The sequence below is a fragment of the Acomys russatus genome, chromosome 19, assembly GCF_903995435.1.
Source record: "Acomys russatus chromosome 19, mAcoRus1.1, whole genome shotgun sequence".
Taxonomy (NCBI): domain Eukaryota; kingdom Metazoa; phylum Chordata; class Mammalia; order Rodentia; family Muridae; genus Acomys; species Acomys russatus.
Window position 1 is genome coordinate 16,240,775 of NC_067155.1, and position 20,113 is coordinate 16,260,887.

At 53.2% G+C, this 20,113-nt stretch overlaps 2 protein-coding genes across 4 annotated transcripts; one reads left to right on the top strand and one right to left on the bottom strand.

Moving 5' to 3' along the window:
- The first annotated feature begins 209 nt into the window (after window positions 1-209).
- On the top strand, window positions 210-13,435 carry Exosc5 (exosome component 5). 2 transcript variants are annotated; one of them, XM_051162627.1, is made up of 6 exons: window positions 210-386; window positions 4,369-4,482; window positions 5,354-5,475; window positions 6,431-6,571; window positions 7,412-7,501; window positions 13,296-13,435. In XM_051162627.1, the coding sequence occupies exons 1-6, from the start codon at window positions 239-241 to the stop codon at window positions 13,329-13,331; spliced, it is 651 nt and encodes a 216-aa protein (XP_051018584.1). In that variant the 5' UTR covers window positions 210-238; the 3' UTR covers window positions 13,332-13,435. The 2 variants fall into 2 exon arrangements, with proteins under 2 accessions (XP_051018584.1, XP_051018583.1); XM_051162626.1 differs by lacking the exon at window positions 13,296-13,435 and adding an exon at window positions 9,139-9,401.
- Window positions 12,005-16,215, bottom strand: Tmem91 (transmembrane protein 91). 2 transcript variants are annotated; one of them, XM_051162628.1, is made up of 3 exons: window positions 15,999-16,215; window positions 13,325-13,477; window positions 12,005-12,219 (listed from the first exon to the last, which is right to left on the bottom strand). In XM_051162628.1, the coding sequence occupies exons 1-3, from the start codon at window positions 16,206-16,208 to the stop codon at window positions 12,061-12,063; spliced, it is 522 nt and encodes a 173-aa protein (XP_051018585.1). In that variant the 5' UTR covers window positions 16,209-16,215; the 3' UTR covers window positions 12,005-12,060. The 2 variants fall into 2 exon arrangements, with proteins under 2 accessions (XP_051018585.1, XP_051018586.1); XM_051162629.1 differs by having other exon boundaries at window positions 12,006-12,071.
- Window positions 16,216-20,113: the final 3,898 nt, after the last annotated feature.

Genomic DNA, 20,113 nt, shown 5'->3' on the forward strand with positions numbered 1-20,113 from the left:
GAGTTTAGGGCCCGGGGGCCTTAAGGAAAATGGGCCCGCTCCAAGACCCGCCTCTCATCTCCGATTGTCCAATGGCTTTGCAGGGATTAGTAGGTGGAGGTGGGCGGAACCGGGTTGTTGGTAAACGTTGAGCCACGTGCGAGGGCCAATTCTGGCGTGGCCTAGGTCGGCGCATGCGCGGTAGGTGCGCGTGCGCACGCCTGGGCGGAAGCCGCCGCGGCGCGCGTGGTCAGCGGCTATGGAGGTAGCCAGGAGTGCAGACGCCAAGGTACACACTGACACCGGAACGGAGTCCAGCCCTCGAAGTCCAGTCTGCAGCCTCCGGCACTTTGCTTGTGAGCAGAACCTGCTGTCCCGGCCGGATGGATCTGCTTCTTTCCTGCAAGGTACGAACTCAACCAGGTTTTAGCTGCGCGCGCGGGCGCCGTCCTCACCTTAGTAGGGTTTGGTTTCGAAGAGCGGTTACCGTGTAGTGGGCGTGCAACCGACTCGAAAAGAAAGAACTCCCAGACTGGTATAAGCCTCTCGGGAGAAATCGAGAGCAAGACCACTCTCTTAAGAGTGAATATTCCCGGATAGGTGAAATCTCTCCAAGGCACATATATTCCTCTTGACTAGATTACTTCCCAGACACCACTTCTGGGTCCACACATCACCGGTTGAGGCTAAGGTGTTCATTTGCATAAATACCCTTTGAGACAGACACATTACCACCACTGGTTTAAATATAATTACTGTGGCAGAGGATTTACCCAAGTAAATGCTCCTCACGTTGAACGTGATCTTCCCATCCTGGGCTGACAAGTATCTCCCCTTCTCCCATCCTATCATCTGAGAAAAATGTGCCTTTGCTTAGTATACGTATCTCATCGGAGTAAATGAATATACAGAGAAAAGAGAGGTCTTCTGACTCACATCCGTACAGTGCTATGGCCAATGCGGGTCAGTCAGTTTTGAGAGTTCCTGGGAACTACTCAAGACAGATTAAGAGAGAGCAGTGAGGCCGGGTGTGGTGGCGCACGCCTTTAATCCCAGCACTCGGGAGGCAGAGGCAGGCGGATCACTGTGAGTTCGAGGCCAGCCTGGTCTACAAAGTGAGTCCACGATGGCCAAGGCTACACAGAGAAACCCTGTCTCGAAAAACCAAAAAAAAAAAAAGAGAGAGAGAGAGAGAGAGCAGTGAGTTAACGATGATGAGTTGTGTGTGAGATGTAAGGGCTGACCACTTTAGGGCTAATAAGCTGGAGGTGCAAGCACCAGTGCACTGTAGTGGTGGCGTCAGAGAGAGGGAGAAAAGACAGAGTGGCGACAACTCTTCAGGAGTTTTCTTGTGCAGCAACTGGGTAGATGGGGCAAGAGTTGAAGACTGATGGGAGGCTCAGAAAGGAGACAACTGGCCAGGCCATGGTGGCGCATGCCTTTAATCCCAGCACTCAGGAGGCAGGTGGATCTCTGTGAGTTCCAGGCCAGCCTGGTCTACAAATGGAGTCTAGGAAAGCCAAGGCTACACAGAGAAACCCTGTCTCGGAAATCCAAGAGAGTGAGAGAGAAAAGAAAGAAGAAAACAGGCTAAAGAAACACATTCAGACAGCTCTCAGCCACTTGTCACTCTGGATCCAGGGGCTCTGAAGCCCTCTTCTGGCCTCTGCATGTACATGCACACACACACACACACACACCCCCGCACACACACACCATACACATAATTAAAAAGAAACTGAGTGTTGGAAAAAAGAGAGCAGAAAATTTCTGTAGCCATGTCATAGAGATGATGAGAAAGAAGAGAGACTGTTGCTCAGGGGAAGACAGTGTATACAGCCGGACAGAAAGGAAGATCTAATACACGCCTGACCCTGCTTGCATCACCTCTGGTTTCAGGGCGGATGCTGTTGGAGCTCAGGGCATTTGCCGTCGAGCACCCACAGTTGTACGGTAATTCTTGTCCCGGGCCGGCCCTCGGCTTAGCTCACTTACTGAGTTCAGGTATCTCACATCTCTAGGGAGATAAGAAATAGAGGGCCTGGAGAGATGGCTCAGAGGTTAAGAGCACTGGCTGCTCTTCCAGAGGTCCTGAGTTCAATTCCCAGCAACCACCTGGTGGCTCACAACCATCTGTAGTGAGATCTGGTACCCTCTTCTGGTGGGCAGGTGCACGTGCAGGCAAAAAAAAAAAAAAAAAAAAAAATACTTGTATACACAATAAATTTGGGGGGAGGGGAGCAATCCTCCCGTATTCTAAAACTCTAACCCCACAGGGCTCCAGTGCAAGTAGGAGATTTTGCATGCTTTTAAAATATATATTCCAGACACTTGTGACCTCAAAGGCTCCAGCAAATTTATATAAACTACAGAAACACACTGTCGGGTGGGTGCTGGTGCTGGCAAGCAATGCAGGCGATGGGTATAGATGACAGTGACACAGCGACCCCTGTGGCTTTTTACCTGTCCTCCTTAGGATTCTCTGAGTGTGACAAGGACCATGACCCAAAGCAATCGGGGAGGAAAGGGTTCTTTTGGCTTACATATCTCAAGTCGCAGTCCAGGGAGGGGCGGGAACTGAATCAGAGACCATGGGCGAGCCCTTGCTTCTCGGGCCTGGCTCAGCCTGCGTTCATATGCAACCCAGGACCGCCTGCCCAACGGTGACACAGCCCACGGTGAGCTGGGCCCTCCCCTATCAATTATTAGTCAATAAAGTGCCCTACAGGATCAGGCAGTGAGGCCCTGTCTTGAGAAAAGTGAAAAAGAAAGGGGGGGAAAAATATATATCTCCATCCATCCATCCATATCCCTGCAGACTTGCAGGCCAGTCTGATGGAGGCAGTTCCTCGGTGAGATTCCCTCTTTCCAGATATGTCTAATTTATGCTCAGTTGACAAAACAAAACCAACTAACCAGCACAGTTAGCTTACAAAAAAAAAAAATTAACAAAAACAAAAAATGATGGGGGCTGGAGAGATGGCTCAGCCGTTAAAGGCTAAGCTCATAGCCAACAAAAGAAAAGAAAAAAGCCAGGTGGTGGTGGTGTGCATTTGTAATCCCAGCACTCTGGAGGCAAAGGCAGGCGGATCGTTGTGAGTTTGAGGCCAGCCTGGTCTACAAAGCTGGTCCAGATAGTCAAGGCTACACACAGAAACCCTGTCTCAAAAAAAGAAGAGAAAGAAAGAAAGGGAAAAAAAGCTTTCAGAGGCAGGCGGATCACTGTGAGTTCGAGGCCAGCCTGGTCTACAAAGCGAGTCCAGGACAGCCAGGGCTACACAGTGAAGGAAAAAAACAACAACAGAGAAACAACCTACAGGGCCCAGAAACCGGCCTATGTAGGCTGGCCATCTTGTTTTTTGCTCCGGACTTTGTACATGCTAAGTAAATGTTCTACCATAGACCTGCATCCCTCGCCTCTTGGTTTTTAAATTATTATTATTATTATTTATTTTTTAATTATTTTTTTTTCTAACGGATGTTTGTGGTGCCAGAGGAGGTCAGGACAGTATGCTGGCTTCCCAGGAACTGTAGTCACAGGCGGTTGTGAGCCGTCTTTCTAGCCCCAACCTGCGATCCACTTAAACACGTATCAGTTTGGAGCTGTGCTGTAAAGTGTAGTGGTTACTGAGAGTTATGGTCAGAAACAGGTGGGAACCGCTGTTTGACTACAGCGCGTCTTCACATCGTAGATGGCGTCTGTGAAGCCCGTAGATGCTATCAAAATCACGAGGGCCAGGGATGGCCTGACAGGGCTGTAAGCCAGGCCTTTCGTTCTTTTTAAATGTTTTTATTGATATGTTTGACTATATCTAATATGGGATTTCTGTTTGGTTGGTGTATGAAATGCTCTCTTGTGACTCAGGGTGGCCTCAAACTCGGTATGGAGCCAAGGGTGGTCAGGAATCCCTGATCCTCCTGTCTCTGGCTGGCTAATGCTGGGATGTATGTGAGAGCCGTGTGGGTGCTTGTTGCCCATAAAGGGCCGAAGAGGGTGTCGATCCATGGATGCTAGGCACTGAATTCTAGTCCCCTGGAAGAATGGAATGCAAGCTGACCCCCTGAGTCATCTTCTCCAGCCCCCAACCACCTCTAAAAACCGACAGTGGCTGAAGCCTGTAGTAAGCTCTGCACACACTGGCCAGCATCCTGTATCTTTCAAGTGAACTGTATCTCTTTAAAATTGCTACTTATTTCATTATTTCATCTCCTTACGCGATGCCAGGAGACTCGGGGCCTCCTGTTTCTGTGAGCCATCGTCACAGGATCGTTACGAAAGTGCCGCGAGGGAAGTGCTGTAGTGACCCCCACTTAAAGATGAGAGAGGGGAGAAAAGAAGCCGTAAAGGCTGCACAGTGTGTCCAAGGCCTCCCCTGATGTCCCCCGCAGGTGACACCTCTGTCCTGGCTGGAGTGTACGGGCCGGCCGAGGTGAAAGTCAGCAAAGAAATCTTCAACAAGGCCACACTCGAAGTGATCCTGAGACCAAAGATCGGGCTACCTGGTAACTGGACTTTACTGAACCCACCTCCCCTCCCCAAAGATCTATCCTGTCGTCCTGTCGGGACCTCATCTGACTTCTTGACACTGGCCTTACTGAGTCTCCACCGCCATGCTCACCTCCCTCTTGGCCCAGCTTTTTTTTTTTCTTTTCTTTTTTTTTTGGTCTTAGATTTTTCTACACTGGGGATGGGATCCAGAGCCTGCACCCCCGCCAGGCAGATGCTCTTCCAGGGAGTCACAGTGTCGGCCTCTCACTGGCGGGTTCTGTTTCTGAGCTTAGCCTCCTAGGTCCTCACTGGTGGGCTCCCCACAAGCATCCTAGTCCCTGAGCCACTGCCATCCTTTCCCTAGTGAACTTAAGGCTATGTGGCGGGGACCGAGCTCTCCTTGGAGCCTAGGCTGCCCTCAAATTCGTGGTCCCCCCTGCCTGAGCTTGTCAAGCCCTGAGGTTACAGACCTGGACCACCAGAGCCATCTTCTCTTGAGTCACTTCTTGTCTCCGTTTCCTTCTTCCCTTCTCTGCCTCCATCTCTCCTTTCCATGAGCGTGTTTGTCTGCCCCTTTGCCACGTCTCCCTGTGTGTTGTGGGACGGGCCTGCTCTGGTAGGAGGACACATGGGCAGTAGCACAGGACGTGGGCACATCTGGCTGTTCCTCCTTGGGTGGCTGGTGGGCCGTTGGCCAAGGCTGGCCATAGCAGCTGTTCCTCAGAAGGTCTCAGGTTTGACTGCTCTCTCCTGTGAGTGCTCACGCCATCCCAGGCTGAGACTGACAGCTGCTTCCTGAAGTCCCCCTCCAGAGGTCGGGCTGAGCAGAGCGGGCTGCTGGGGTGGGGGGGAGGGGAGTTACCTGACAGCTTTCTGTCTCTTCAGGCGTGGCAGAGAAGAGCCGGGAACGGCTGATCAGGAATACTTGTGAAGCAGTAGTTCTGGGGGTCCTCCACCCCCGAACCTCCATCACCGTGGTGCTGCAGGTGGTGAGCGACGCTGGCTCTGTATCCTTTCCCCAGCCTCCTCCTCCAGGAAGTGCCTAGAAGCTCCCTTGCAGCTTCCCTTCTGGTGACCCTGCACCCTCAGCCACCCAGTACCTGTGCCAGGCAGCAACTCCCGAAGAACAGAAAACAAGGGCCAGCAAGAAGGCTCAATGGGTAAAGGTGCTTGCTGCCAAGCCTGAGGACCTGAGTTCGGTCCCCCTGACTACCCCGTGAGCACCACAGCGTACACTTGCCCCTGAACTCACACAAATAGTAACTGTAATCTTTAAAAACCAGCAAGCAGGGCTCACCTCACTGTGAGCACCTCATAGTGTTGAGTCCTTTCCCAGGGCCTGCGCTCAGGCCTTCTGCTTAGAGAGCCCAAGGCCTCGGCATGTTCTTCCTCAGACGAGGAAACAAGCTCACAGAGGAGCAGTGTCTGATCCGAAGGAGCAAGGTGGCGGCAAAGCTGAGCCACAAGCTTGGACATGTCCAACCCCGGAGCTGGTGGCCTCTTCTCTGCACCTTGGCATAAGTTTCTGGCTCTCTGCTTCGGAAGCACCAAGCAGGTAGAGTGGCCATTGGCTCCATTACGTAGGATGACAGCTGCCCAGGTGGTGGGCCTGGCTTCGCCAGTGTCTTCCCTGTGTGACTGTGGGAGACCCCGCCCTCTGACCCTGCTTCACTAAAGATACTTGGTGCATCCTTTAGTGTGTGTGTTTGCTAGCATTATTCCATTTAGCACAGACTAAGGCTTAGAGAAAAATCAGTCCACCTCATAGAGAGGTGGTCAAGCCTGCTGCGGAGTGACAGTGGCTACTTGGTGCCAGAACCACTTACCCACCCTGCCACGAGGCCACTCTGTGATCCATCAGCACTGTCTGCCACAGGCATCAGCAGGCAAAGGGAAGTATGGATGAGTTGTCACGGCCCGCTCCCCGGAAGACTCTTTTCTTAACTGCTCTGTGATGCTCAGCTCCTGGCCTGTTGCCTCAATGCCGCCTGCATGGCCTTGGTGGATGCAGGCGTGCCCATGCGAGCTCTCTTCTGTGGGGTCAGCTGTGCCCTGGACTCTGACGGCAACCTCGTGCTGGACCCCACGACCAAACAAGAAAAGGTAGGCACTGAAAGTTAACGCTGGCGAAGGGCAGCAGCGCGGCAGCCTTGCCTGCCTTCGGGCCTGCCTGCTGTGCAAGTCGCTGGCTGTCCGTCCCATTCATTCATTGAGGCTCATTCAGCTTTACGTGCTAGAAACCCAACTCAGACTTGGATAAGCCAGAAAAGAAACTTGCTAGCAGTCATGACCAGACTGCGGGGAAAGCCCTGTGCTAGCGTGATGGTGACCGTCAGGGAAGCACACTGTTTTCGGCATTTCACGGGAAGGGCTTGATACAGGGGGCTGGAGGAGCCAGGGAGGTAGGAGAGACTAGAAATCTTAGCAGCGCAGGCTGGGCCCTGCAGTGAGCTCATCGCAGTTGGTTGCACATGCACACACAGAGTAGAGTGCCTGGGTTCTGTCCTGGCTGTCACCTCCCCTCCGTGGCTTTTACTGCAACTGCTGCTGTGAGAGTGGGGACCGGGATGCTTCTCCTGGGGTTCCCTGGGTTCGCATCAGATAACTAGGAAAACCTAACGTCAAGGGAGCCATGGGAACTGGATCCCTGGCTTGCGTGTGTAGTGCCTAGCAAGGAAGGGAGGGTTGCCGGTGGAGAGGCAGCCAGGAAGTGACCGGCCCTGTGCCTCCCCTCCCCGTATGGGACAGGGAAACAGTAACCAGAATAAAGGCATAAGGAGCAAAGAAATGGGCAGGGATGTCCCAGGCACGGGACAGTGTGTAGACAGCCAGCTGCAGTTGACCTGGAGGCTAAGGGTCTGGCTTCCCCTATTTGGGACCGCCTGAGATCTTAAGAGAGGAGGATTCCCCAGACGCTTAATACCGTCTGCCTCTTGCCCCTAGGAGGCCCGGGCCGTGCTGACCTTTGCTCTGGACAGCGTGGAGCAGAAGCTACTCATGTCCACCACCAAGGGGCTCTATTCCGATGCTGAGGTACCAGTGTGGGGGAGGGCACAACCCAGAACCCATCAGCGTAACGTCTTATCCCAGCCCAAAGCAAGCCCTCCTTTATATCCCTGTGGACAACGTGAGGGGGTTGGTTCTCTCCTTCTGCCATGTTGGTCCTGGGAACTGAAGCTGGGTGGGTGGGAGCCTTTTTTTTTTTTTTTTTTTCCCCCTGTTGTTTGAGACAAGGTCTTGTTATGTAGTCCAAGTTGACCTGGAACTGTGTAGCTCAGGATATCTCAAATTCCATGACTCTCCTGCCTTAACCTGCTGAATACTGAGAGTAAAGGTGAGAGCCACTAGGCCTACCTAGTACCTTTTTTTAAATAAATAAAGACCTTTATTATGTATACAGTGCTCTGCCTGCATGTACCCCTGCAGGCCGAAGAGGGCACCAGATCACACTGTAGATGGTTGCGAGCCACCATGTGGTTGCTGGGAATTGAACTCAGGACCTCTGGAAGAGCAGGCAGTGTGTTTAAACCTCTGAGCCATCTCTCCAGCCCACCACCCCTCCCCCATCCCCAGCACCTTTTTGAGATAAGTTTTTTACTATGTAGTCCAGGCTGGCCTGGAACTCAACAGCAGTCCTCCTGCCTCCACTTCTACAGTGCTTTGATTACAGGTGTGAGCCTAACCCAGTAACCTCAAGAGCCATGAAATTAGAGATGCAAATCTTTCCTGTCACATAGGCTTAGGTCCACAGGGCCAGAGAAGAAATGCAGGTATAGACCATTTGACCCACGTTTCCAAACTGTGTCCCTTGGGAGCCTAGAATTCTAGGTGGCACTGTTCTGTGCTGACCACTGGGGACCTTAAAATAGATGCACCACCCCACTCAGGCTGAACTTCTCTCTCTCTCTCTCTCTCTCTCTTTTCTCTCTCTCTCTCTCTCTCTCCTCCCTCCCTCCCTCTCTCCCTCTCTCCCTCTCTCTCTCTCTCTCCCTCTCTCCCTTTTGCTTGTTAGGACAGGATCTCACAATGTTCCCTTGAATGTACAGCTATGCCTGCTTCTGTCTCACAAGTGCTGGGATTAAAATTGTGGCTTAGGACCTTGTGCATGACCGGCAAGCACTTTATAAACTAAGCACACGTGTGTGCGCGCGCGCACGCGCACACACACACACACACACACACTCTGTAATTTATATATTAAAAAGAGGGGAGCAAGCCGGGCGTGGTGGCACACACACCATTAATCCCAGCCCTCGGGAGGCAGAGGCAAGCGGATCGCTATGAGTTTGAGGCCAGCCTGGTCTACAGAGTGAGTCCAGGACAGCCAAGGCTACACAGAGAAACCCTGTCTCAAAAAAAGGGGGGGGGGGGGGCTCAAGCTTAGGGAGCCTGAGGATGTGGCTTTATTGGTAGAGGGTTTGTCTAGCCTGCGTGAGATCCTGGGCTTTATCCCCAGGTCCATATAAAACCATGTGTCGTGATGACTTAGGAGACTGAGGCAGGAGGATTGCCCAGGTCCATTCTGTGTACCTCAGCACCGCGTGCGGTGGAGCTAGAAGGTGGTAGGGAAGGAAATGGCCGTCGTTGTGGTGAGGAGGAGGGGAGGGGGAGCCGGGAGGTTAGGGACTCCTTTGGGGAGTAACCTTGGGCACTGACATCTCCCTTCCCAGCTTCAGCAGTGCCTGGCTGCTGCCCAGGCCGCCACACAGCACATCTTCCGCTTCTACCGGGAATCACTGCAGAGGCGCTACTCCAAGAGCTAAGTCAAGCCAGGGCAGCGCGCCCCTCCCACCACCACGCCCACCGCCTACAGCTACCACAAGCCAGCACCCCATGTTGTCTCTGTCTGCCTATGTCACTTCCAGCCCTGTAGCAACAGGGGCTCCTGTGCTGGGATGGGGAGGAGGCCCAGGGACATTTCTAGGCCTGGGTCCCACCCTCCCTGCCCTCACCAGGATACCATTAAAGAGAGCTCACCTGTGTTGAGTGAGTCAACAGCCACAGATTCAGATGTCTGACGAGTCATTCCTTAGGCCTGCCTGGTGCTGAACAGAGAACAAGAGACCCAAGTCCCATGTTCCAGGGTAAGAGATAGGTGTGGTGACACGTGCCAACAGTCCTACCACTTGAGAGGTAGAGGTCATCTCCTACTGCACAGTGACTCTGGGGTCGGCCCCAGCTAACGAGACCGTCTTATTTTTTAAAAAGAAGGTGATCTGGAGGGATGGCTTAGCCATTAGGAGCACTTGTCTTCCAGAGGACCTGAGTTCAGTTCCCAGCACCAACATCAAGCAGCTCGTAGCCATCTGTAACTCCAGCTGCTGCAAGGGGTCAGGTGTCCACTGTGGGCGCTCACAGCAGCTTATAGCCACCTGTAACTGCAGCTGCTGCAGGGGGTCTGGTGTCCACTGTGGACAATCACAGCAGCTCATAGCCACCTGTAACTCCAGCTGCTGCAGGGGGTCAGGTGTCCACTGTGGACACTCACAGCAGCTCATAGCCACCTGTAACTCCAGCTGCTGCAAGGGGTCAGGTGTCCACTGTGGGCGCTCACAGCAGCTCATAGCCACCTGTAACTCCAGCTGCTGCAGGAGTCAGGTGTCCACTGTGGGCGCTCACAGCAGCTCATAGCCACCTGTAACTGCAGCTGCTGCAGGGGGTCAGGTGTCCTCTGTGGGCGCTCACAGCAGCTCATAGCCACCTGTAACTGCAGCTGCTGCACTGGGTCAGGTGTCCACTGTGGGCGCTCACAGCAGCTCATAGCCACCTGTAACTCCAGCTGCTGCAAGGGGTCAGGTGTCCACTGTGGGCGCTCACAGCAGCTTATAGCCACCTGTAACTGCAGCTGCTGCAAGGGGTCAGGTGTCCACTGTGGACGCTCACAGCAGCTCATAGCCACCTGTAACTCCAGCTGCTGCAGGGGGTCAGGTGTCCACTGTGGGCGCTCACAGCAGCTCATAGCCACCTGTAACTCCAGGGGCTGCATGGGGTCAGGTGTCCACTGTGGGTGCTCACAGCAGCTCATAGCCACCTGTAACTGCAGCTGCTGCACGGGGTCAGGTGTCCGATGTGGACGCTCACAGAGCCAGAGTAAAAGCAGGGGCAGTCTTGAGGGCTAGCAAATCTGTATGAGGGTGCTTTAGCAGGCAGAGTCCTGCAACTGAAGCTACCCTGAAGGAGGAAAGTGTGTGAGCCCTTGGGGAGCGTGGGGGAGAGCCCCAGGCGTCCAGGCAGGAAGGAGACCTGGAGGAAAGGGAAGAGGTGTGCAGGGAGGGACAGACATCCCCATGGGGCCTCAGAGGCCACCAGCGGAATGTGAGAGCCGCCTGCAGAGCCCCCTGAAATGGGGCTGGTGTCATATTCTCATGTGAAGATGGCACAAGCAGAAGAGCTAGGTGGCTAGCTACGTGAGGCCACCAGCTGGCCTGCAGAAGAAAACCAAAGGGCCATGAGACTCTGGTCCCAGAGCTCTGGCTATTCGGGGCCACAACAGCATTCTGGGAGCACCTGGTATGTAAACAGGTCACTGGGCCCCTGTTGGCTGGGGTTCCCACACACTGTTGGCACTGAGAGGACTGGAGCCGAGCATTTGGGAGTCTCTGTGAAGATCAACTCCCACAACAGCCTGTCAGCAAATGAAACGAAACCAGCAGGCCCCAGACACAGCTTCCGTGCGCTGGGCCCATTCTGCCTGGTTCTCCACATCCTTGACGTGGCTCACACACTGTTGCCCCCCCCCCCCCCCCCCCCCCCCCCCCCCCCCCGGGCAGATGTCTTCACCCCGATAGCCAAGGTGGAAGTGCGCATCTTTAGCTTGGAGTTGTGCGCTCAGATGCTGCAATGAATGCTAAGTGGAAAGGGTGTTCTCTTCCCCTTAGTGGTCACTCCTCCCTGTGCATTGCTAAGTGCTGAGCAGACGACTCACCTGCTTGGTGCCACCTGTGTGTTTCCTTAAGGACCCAGGCTGTGGCGCGTGCGCCCCTTTAGAGGCGGGAGGTAGGTGGCTCTCTGAGTTCGAGGCCCGTTCTATTCTGCAGGGAACCCAGGGACTTAGTTAAAGTGGGTTTGGGGAGTCACCTGGGTTGAAGAAGATTTATGGCTTCTGGGTGGTTTGAGCTGCCGGGATTATTTCTCTCCAAGAAAAGGAAGAGAAGCCAAGTTTGCAGCAGAAGTGGTGTTCACTTCGCTGGAATCCCAGGTCAAATGGGAGACCCTGAAGCCTGGCTCTAATTCTCTGCTGACCGCCGTGGAGAAGAAGATACCGCAGCATCCCACCTCTAGCTCTGAGGTCCGATGCCAGCCGCAGCCTGCTAACCAAGCTGGTCCTTCCTGCTCTCAGGTGCCCCCACCTGTCCACCCAGGACACACCCAAACACAGACGCAGATGTGCCTTCAGGGTAGTTTTAATTTCAGATTGCTTCCTTCTGGGGAGGGTGGCCAGGAAAGGGAGGGGGCCTCCAGCTGACTCATTCCTGGATGATGTGGTCCTCGCCGTCAGCCACCACATGCACCAAGATCATCCCTTCTGCTCTTCTGCTCACGGGTTCGACGGACCGGTGGCCTCTGCATTCACAGTGGGGGCCGGAGGGCAACTAGGGCGGGTCTCGGGAGGCAAGGTAGGCAGCCAAGGTCACCAGGGCAGCCGCATATGTGCACAGGCCCAGCCCCACGGCAAGGACCCCCAGCAGGAAGGCACGACGGGAGGCAGCCCCTGCCCCTTGGACGTCCCCCTTGGCCCAAGCCTTGTTGGTCTGTAGAGGCAGTGGGCAGTGGTAACCAAAGTGTTCCCCTCCCCCTCCCCCCACCTAGTCAGTATAAGTCATTTGTTGACTATTCCAAACCGCCTGGTGGAGCACAGCATTGCTCCCGTTGGGCAGCACGGTTGCAGGGCGTCTGTTAAAGCATATTTCTGTAGGAGGTGGTGCACTCTTGTGATCCCAGCACTGGGAAGCAGAGACAGGTGGCTCTCTGAGTTCTAGGCCAGCCTTGTCTACAGAGTGGTCTATAGGATAGCCAGGGCTACACAGAGAAGCTCTTGGCTCCAAAAGAGAATGTTCCCAGATGCCAGTATCTTAACTCAGTTGATTTTCACAGTGACCCTGTGAGTGGAGTTACTCCCATTTACCGAGGAGGGAAACCTACAGGGGCATGCCCTAGCTTGCCGAGGCTCACCAAGGGTGAAATCCCAATGAATTCCAAGTCCTTCATCACCGCTCTGGATTCATGAAAGGCGCCTTGGTTTTCGTTCTAGTCTCCTTCCTCCTTTTGTTTTATTTTTTACTCTTGTGTTTGTTTTGGACACAAAGTCCGAGATAACCCAGGCTGGCCTGGGGTCCCTTTATAGCCAAAGATAGCCCTGAGCTTAGATATTCGTCCCTCCATCTCCTGTGTATTGGTGATCAAGCCCAGGGCTTGATGCGCACCAGGCAAGCGCCCTGCCTGCTGAGCCGCATTCTCATCTGGTTCTTTGGAGACGATCTTCATTTAACCAGGTTGGCCTTGAAACCTCCTCCCAAGTACTGGGATTGTAGGCAGGCACCACCACATCTGTTTTTGTTTTGTTTTTCTGAGACAGGGTCTCTCTGTGTAGCCGACTGTTCCGGACTCACTTTGTAGACCAGGCTGGCCTCGAACTCACAGCGGTCCGCCTGCCTCTGCCTCCCGAGTGCTGGGATTAAAGGCGTGCGCCACCACATCTGGTTACACCCCTTTCTGCAAGGAGGCTGCTCTCCCACCCATCTCCACTGCCTTAATTAAGCACAGCATGGTTCCTTTTGATTGTTTTTCCTTTCTTTTTTTTTCTTTTCTTTTTTTTTTTTAAACCCAGCACCCTCCCAGTCCCAAACACAGACTAACCTTGTGAGCCAGACAGAAGGCAGCAATGCCCACAGGCCAAAAACAACATAGCACTGAGAAGACAGCCAGGCCTAGGTGGTCATGGGGAAGAAGTGGTGAGAGGCGGTCGCCCCCGTCATAGTCTGAGTCACTGTCGTCGCAGGATGATGTGTCCTGTGGGCAGAAGAGAGCCTGGGTGGACATCTCCACCTTCCCTACCGTGTCACCCCCCATAGACAGGTGCTTCCCTGGGGCCTCCCTGGGGACACAAACATTCAACAAAGTGAGCTTTAGACTTCTCTGTCCCCTGGGTCCCTTGGAAGGGAGACTGATGCTGACGGTCTCCAGAGAGCCCCACCCCTACCATGCTGAGCCCATTCTCGGGAGTCCAACTATAGGATGATTGCTTATAACCCCTGAGTGAAAAGATCTGAAGCAGGAGCAGACTTTACCTTGGGTCTGAGAACCTGCACGAGATGAAAAACAATCCAGTGTCCCGAGTCGCTAGAACACACTAGCCTGACCAAAATGGGTGTAAAGCCAAATGTGCCTACAATCACAGAATTCGGGAGGTAGAGGCAGAAGACGAGGCCTGCCTGGGTGGCACGACCTGTCTCGAGAACAAACAGAAGCTTTCACTGGTGTCTCCAGGCAGCTCAGCACGAGCAAACCAAATCCTCTCTAAAAGAAGGGACTTGATGAGGGCTGGAGAGGTGGCTCAGAGGTTAAGAGCACTGACTGTTCTTCCAAAGGTCCTGAGTTCAATTCCCAGCAACCACATGGTGGCTCCCAGCCATCTGGAGTGAGATCTGGCGCTTTCTTCTGGCCTGCAGGTGTACATGCCAGTGCAACACCATACATACATAATAAATACCTTTTTTTTTTTTTAAAAAAGAAGGTACTTTGATTCTAGGCCTCTAAATAATTGATTCTAAAAATAATTTGTTCAAACAAAATTGTCAGCACACTGTCAAATATACCAGACACACAAATGCTGAGTAGGAACTTAGGGGTACAATACAGTTGTCAAAGCCTTCCCTGAGAGACAGGGTAAAATGATGCCTACTGTGTATGTGTGGCAGGGTGTTTTCCACCCCACATGCTTGTTTTGATTTTACACAGGGCCTTTTCTTACTCTGTAGCCCAGGCTGTCTGAAACTCAACCATGGTCCTACTTCAGTGGGTGGATTATAGGCACATACTAAACCTGGTTCCAAGTGACTTTTTTGTTTGTTTTTGTTTTTCAAGACAGGGTCTCTCTATGTAGCCTTGGCTGTCCTAGACTCACTTTGGAGACCAGGCTGGCCTCGAACTCACATCAATCCATTTGCCTCTGCCTCCCCGAGTGCTGAGATTACAGGTGTGGGCTACCTAGCCCAGCATTTTTCTTTTTCTTTTTCTTTCTTTTTGTTGTTTGCTTTGGTTTTTGGTTGTTTGTTTTTTGGGAGTTTTTTGTTGTTGTTTTTTGTTGTTGTTGTTTTTTCGAGACAGGGTTTGTCTGGGTGTCCAGGACTCACTTTGTAGACCAGGCTAGCCTCGAACTCACAGCGATCCACCTGCCTCTGCCTCCCGAGTGCTGGGATTAAATGCGTGCGCCACCACGCCCGGCTCCAAAGGCTCTTCTGATGTGGCTCTGTTGCTCTTCCCATCAGCAATGGGGGGGTCTGTTCTGCCTCCCCTTGAACCTGGGCAGGTTTGTGACTCACTTGCAATGGGGGGGTCTGTTCTGCCTCCCCTTGAACCTGGGCAGGTTTGTGACTCACTTGCAATGGGGGGCTCTGTTCTGCCTCCCCTTGAACCTGGGCAGGTTTGTGACTCACTTGCAATGGGGGGGTCTGTTCTGCCTCCCCTTGAACCTGGGCAGGTTTGTGACTCACTTGTACTGAACAGATTAAGTAGCTCTACAAGAAAAAGTGATGAAAATTGGGTCCTGTCCAGACGACTGAAATTTCATGTCCTGCCTAAACTATAGAGTGAATTCAAAGTCAACCTGGGCCACTTAAGACCCCCGCATCAAGTAAAATGGGACGGCCGGGGGTGGTGGCTCCTGCCTTCAAGGCAGCACTGGGGAGGAAGAGCAGACGGTCAAGGTCATTTTCAGTTACATGTGAGACCATCTCACAAAAGCCACAAACCAAGTAGAGTGGTGCAGGCTGGCCTCAGAAGGATGAAGCAGAAAGATAAGTGTGAGTCGAGTCCAAGCCAGCATGAATATCAGACCTTGTCCCAAAGAAAACCAAAGTGTAAAAATGAAGATGAAACACAGTTTTACCATCTGAGCAAGAAATAAGACATTATAAAAGCAACTTGGAGCCGGGCGTGGTGGCGCACACCTTTAATCCCAGCACTCGGGAGGCAGAGGCAGGCGGATCGCTATGAGTTCAAGGCCAGCCTGGTCTACAAAGTGAGTCCAGGACAGCCAAGGCTACACAGAGAAACCCTGTCTCAAAAAAACAAAAAACAAACAAACAAAAAAGCGACTTGGCCAGAGAGTGGTGGTGGTGCTCAATTTTAATCCCAACACTTGGGAAGCATAGGCAGGTGGATCACTGTGAGTTCGAGGCCAGCCTGGTCTACACAGAGAAGCCCTGTCTCAAAACAAATGGAAACAAAAACTCCTGAGACACCCAGCTAGCCCCGACACTGTCAGGTGAGAATCCAGCCGCAGGCAGATAGCTCCGCCATCAGCTCCTACCTCCTGATCAGGGGTCTCGGGCTCGCTGAGGCCAGCGCTCACTGAAGGAAGAGGTGGGAGAGGGAACGGCCAGCCTCTCAGGGACTCTGAAAAGGCTGTTTCTGGCAAGGGGGCGCCCAGCTCTGATTTGTCAGACATGGGAGTCAGGAGATCACAGGCTGTGCTTGTCAGTAAGGGTTGCCGGAGTTCCTGTATGCTGGAGCTGTCCATGGCTACGGAGGCTGTGGTAGGAAGGAGGTTCCTGGAGACAGACGAAGGAAACTCAAATTCCATTTACCCATTGCCCCCTGGCTATTGGCTTTGGAGAGATGAGTGAGCTCAAAGCACTTTTTAAAAAACTCATTTTACAGAAAGAAAAGCTGACTTTGAGAATAAAAGGGGGTTACCTAACTCACACAGCAGTTCAGGGCCTCAGGCGATCAGTACTGGGATTGTCTCTTTAAAAAATAAATAAACAAAAGCGCTAGAGAAATGACTCAGCATTTAAGAGCACCTTCTGCTCTTCCAGAGGACCCAGGTTCAATTCCCAGCAACCACATGGCAGCTCACAACTGTCTGTAACTCCAGTTCTCTGAGATCTGACACCCTCACACAGACATACATGCAGGCAAAGCACCAATGCACATAAATATATACGTGTTGCACTTTCACTCTAAACCATGCCTTATACACTCGTTTGTCCCATGAGCTCTTTCTAAACACATACACACTCCCATCCCCAGGCTCACAGGCGCTTGCCACTCATCCAGGCCCCTGGCTTTCCTCCTATAATGCACACACCCATCCCTCATCCCCCGGGGACCCAGGAACTCCACCCTAGCCCCCCCACACACACACACACAAAGCCCTCACACTCAGTTCCCAGGGCCACTGTCACCCAGCCCCTCTCAAAGTAAACCCACCCACACACCCTGTCATCTGTCAAAGGTCTTGAGCACATAGTGCAAAAATGACAGCAGCTCCCCTCCAAAACATGTCTGAGGCCGGCACCGTTCTTATGTTTATGTATCTGGGCTTCCTTGCACAACCCATCTGCACACTTGCTGCATCTGAAACCTCAGTCACCCCCAACATGCAGAACCTCCCACACCCACCCACCACCGCCACGCTTCTCAGCTCCCACCACTTCCATTGCACACACCTGTCCAACTCGACCTGTGCTGCGCCTCGCCCCCTTTCCGCCGCACCCACGACGCCACACGGCTCCCCCACTGGCCTGTTGCCTTAGCTCACCTGGCTCATAACGCCCCCCAAGGCCAGCATCTGTACCACCGTTCACACTCAACCAGAAAGATCCTTCTCGTTCTACGATCCCCTAGCCCAGATCGGTCCAAGACTAGCCCAGGTCCTCGCCTCATCCCTTCCTCGCCCTCCCCTCCCCCGCCCCCCGCAACACCAGGACCCCGGGCGGGAGGAGCAGTGGTCCCAACCTCCTCTCCTCACCGCCCACGGCCAGGCACCGGACCTCCTTGGGTTTCGCAGGGCACCCACCTTGCCCTGCCGCCCAGAGATGGGCAAAGGTGAACCCTGCGATTGGGTATCCGAGGTACCCGGTGCGGGTCTGAGAGCTGCGGCGCTGCGCTTGGGTCTCTGAGCCCCAGGCCCGCAGCGCGCTGGGGAAGGGAGGGGAGAGGCGGGGCGACAGCTTCAGACTCCGCCCCTCCGCTGAGCAGCAGCAAGGGGGCTTGAAGGCCGACTCCTCAGACTCTGGGACTCCTGAGTCCGCAGCTTCTCTCTGAGCCCAGATGCAAGCCTGTTGCTAGGAAGATACAGCGACCCCTGGTTATCCAAGCCTTTCCTGACTGGACCCCACTTTCCTCACCCAAAAAGATGACCCAGCAACAATAATAATAACATCAACTACAGCTTTGTGCCCTGTTCTGGGTGCTTTAAACATACACAGCCACACCGTGTGTGGTGGCGCACGCCTTCAATCCCAGCAGTCGGGAGGCAGAGGCAGGTGGATCTCTTTGAGTTCGAGGCCAGCCTGGTCTACGCAGTGAGCCCACGACAGCTAGGGCTGTTACACAGAGAAACTGTCTCCAAAAAACAAACAAACAACAAACACACACAGCCACAGAACAATTCTTTTACACGGCAGCATACAGGCACAGAAAGGCAAAGTAACTTGCCCAGAGAGTACACAGCATTTTCGTTTTTGTTTTTTTTGAAACAGGGTTTCTCTGTGTAGGCTTGGCTGTCCCAGACTCACTTTGTAGACCAGGCTGGCCTCGAACTCATAGCGATCCGCCTGCCTCTGCCTCCCGAGTGCTGGGATTAAAGGCGTGCGCCACCATGCCCGGCCATACGCAGCATTTTCAATGAGATGCTACCCCAGGTCCCATGATGGGTGCGTTACCGTCAACAGCGCGTTCATTCCCTGATCAGCACCTTTCCACCCCTGCTTTGCAGGTGGAGAAACTGAGGCCAAGACACTGGCTCCTGTGCTGAGGTAAGCAAGCGGAACCAACGCCAGCAGGCTGTAAACCAAGGCAGAATTCTTTGCTGGTCCCCGGGGAAGAAAAAAAGCAGAGTTGGGAAGGTTGAGTGAAGCTTCCGAGGACAGAGGCCGAGGAGTGGTCCCAAATGGGACGCTATCAACATCCATGATTCAGCGTTGGGCTCTCCACACATGGGTCCTTTGCGAGCATTTCAAGGCACTTTGGACCATAGCGTCACGTCTCTAAACCTGAATTTCTTCATCCGAAAACTCAGGACGTATGCCCAGGACCTCCTAAATGTTATGACATACATATTTTCATTTTTAAATGTTTTTTAAAATTTATTTATTTTTATTTTATGTGCATTGTATGTCTTCGGGTGTCAGATTTTGGAGTTACAGACAGTTGTGAGCTGCCATGTGGGTGCTGGGACTTGAACCCGGGTCCTCTGGAAGAACAGTCAGTGCTCCCAACCGCTGAGCCATCTCTCCGGCCCAATTTTTAATGTTTTTTTAAATGACATTTACTTATGTGTTTTATGTGTGGTGCACACGTGCTATATAACAAGCACACGTAGAAGTCAGAGTTTGATTCTTTTTTCCCACCAGGTGGGTTCCTGGGATCCACCTCGGGTCATCAGGTTTAGTAGCTCCCTTTCCCACCGAGTCATTTCAACGGACTAACATTTGGACCTAACTTCAATGTGGCAACAAATGCCCGCACGTTTACCAAAGCCTGGCAGAGTTAAGCGTGGCAAACATGCTGAGTGTGTTTTGTCGGTGGCATCATTCCTAATTCACGTCTATTCAACTGATGATGAGCACTCTTGGCCCTCCAAACCGCCCCCTCCTTCAGGGAGCCCACCCAGCTTGCACTGCCTCCCTTTCCTGGAGCCCTCCATCTGGCCAGACAGGAGGATTCCCCGGGCCTGATGTGGGGCCGTGGAGTTCCCTAGCTCCAGGGCGCCAGGGAACTTTGCCAAGAGTCCAGACGTTCAAGCTGGCACGGGCCCCACTCCCGGGGAGAGCAGATGGCGTCTGGGAGTGCGTTTGGCTCAGCCCGAGTCTCTGTCAGGGAGACCCACAAGAGGGGCAATGCCAGGGGCAGGGGACCGGATGGTTTCCCCCAGAAGGTGTTTTCTAGCTCCTTTCTCTTGCTTTTGTAGTCTCTTACACCATGTGGGGAAAAAAAAAAAATGCCAACATCTTCCATTTGCGTGTTGCTCCTGCCTGCGCCCAGCAGCAGCAGCAGCTCCAACAGGGCTGGGATTTTCTCTCTTTTGTTCAGGGCTGTAGGCCTTCCTTTTAGGCTCACGGGATGGGGACATTAATTCCTACCAGCCTCATTTTTCCATCAGATCGCTGAGCTCAGTGACACCCCATCCTCCACATGCTGCCTCAGTGGTGAATTCCTGTCAACTTAGAGCTATGGTCACCGTTAGCTTTGTAGAGTCTCCAGAGCCCACCTCTTCCGGGAGACCAGAAAGGCCAGGGATCTTTTTTTTTTTTTTTTTTAAAGGCCAGGGATCTTATTTCTTATTTTGTGACAGGCCTAGGATGTGGATTGTGTGTGTATGTGTGGTGTGTGGTGCTAGAAAATCTAGGACCTCTCGCATGGGTCATGCTAGTAGGCAACTGTGCGCTGGCCACTTCCTCTGACCCTCACTGGGGGAGT

Excerpts from the sequence above, each read along its gene's own strand:
- Exosc5 (XM_051162626.1), top strand. The coding sequence starts at position 239 with ATGGAGGTAGCCAGGAGTGCAGACGCCAAGGTACACACTGACACCGGA. Across the intron at positions 387-4,368 it reads ATCTGCTTCTTTCCTGCAAG|GTGACACCTCTGTCCTGGCT; the intron begins GTACGAACTCAA and ends TGTCCCCCGCAG. Across the intron at positions 7,502-9,138 it reads GGCTCTATTCCGATGCTGAG|CTTCAGCAGTGCCTGGCTGC; the intron begins GTACCAGTGTGG and ends CTCCCTTCCCAG.
- Tmem91 (XM_051162628.1), bottom strand. The coding sequence starts at position 16,208 with ATGGACAGCTCCAGCATACAGGAACTCCGGCAACCCTTACTGACAAGC. Across the intron at positions 13,478-15,998 it reads CCGAGACCCCTGATCAGGAG|GACACATCATCCTGCGACGA; the intron begins GTAGGAGCTGAT and ends TTCTGCCCACAG. Across the intron at positions 12,220-13,324 it reads CCTTCTGTCTGGCTCACAAG|ACCAACAAGGCTTGGGCCAA; the intron begins GTTAGTCTGTGT and ends CTGCCTCTACAG.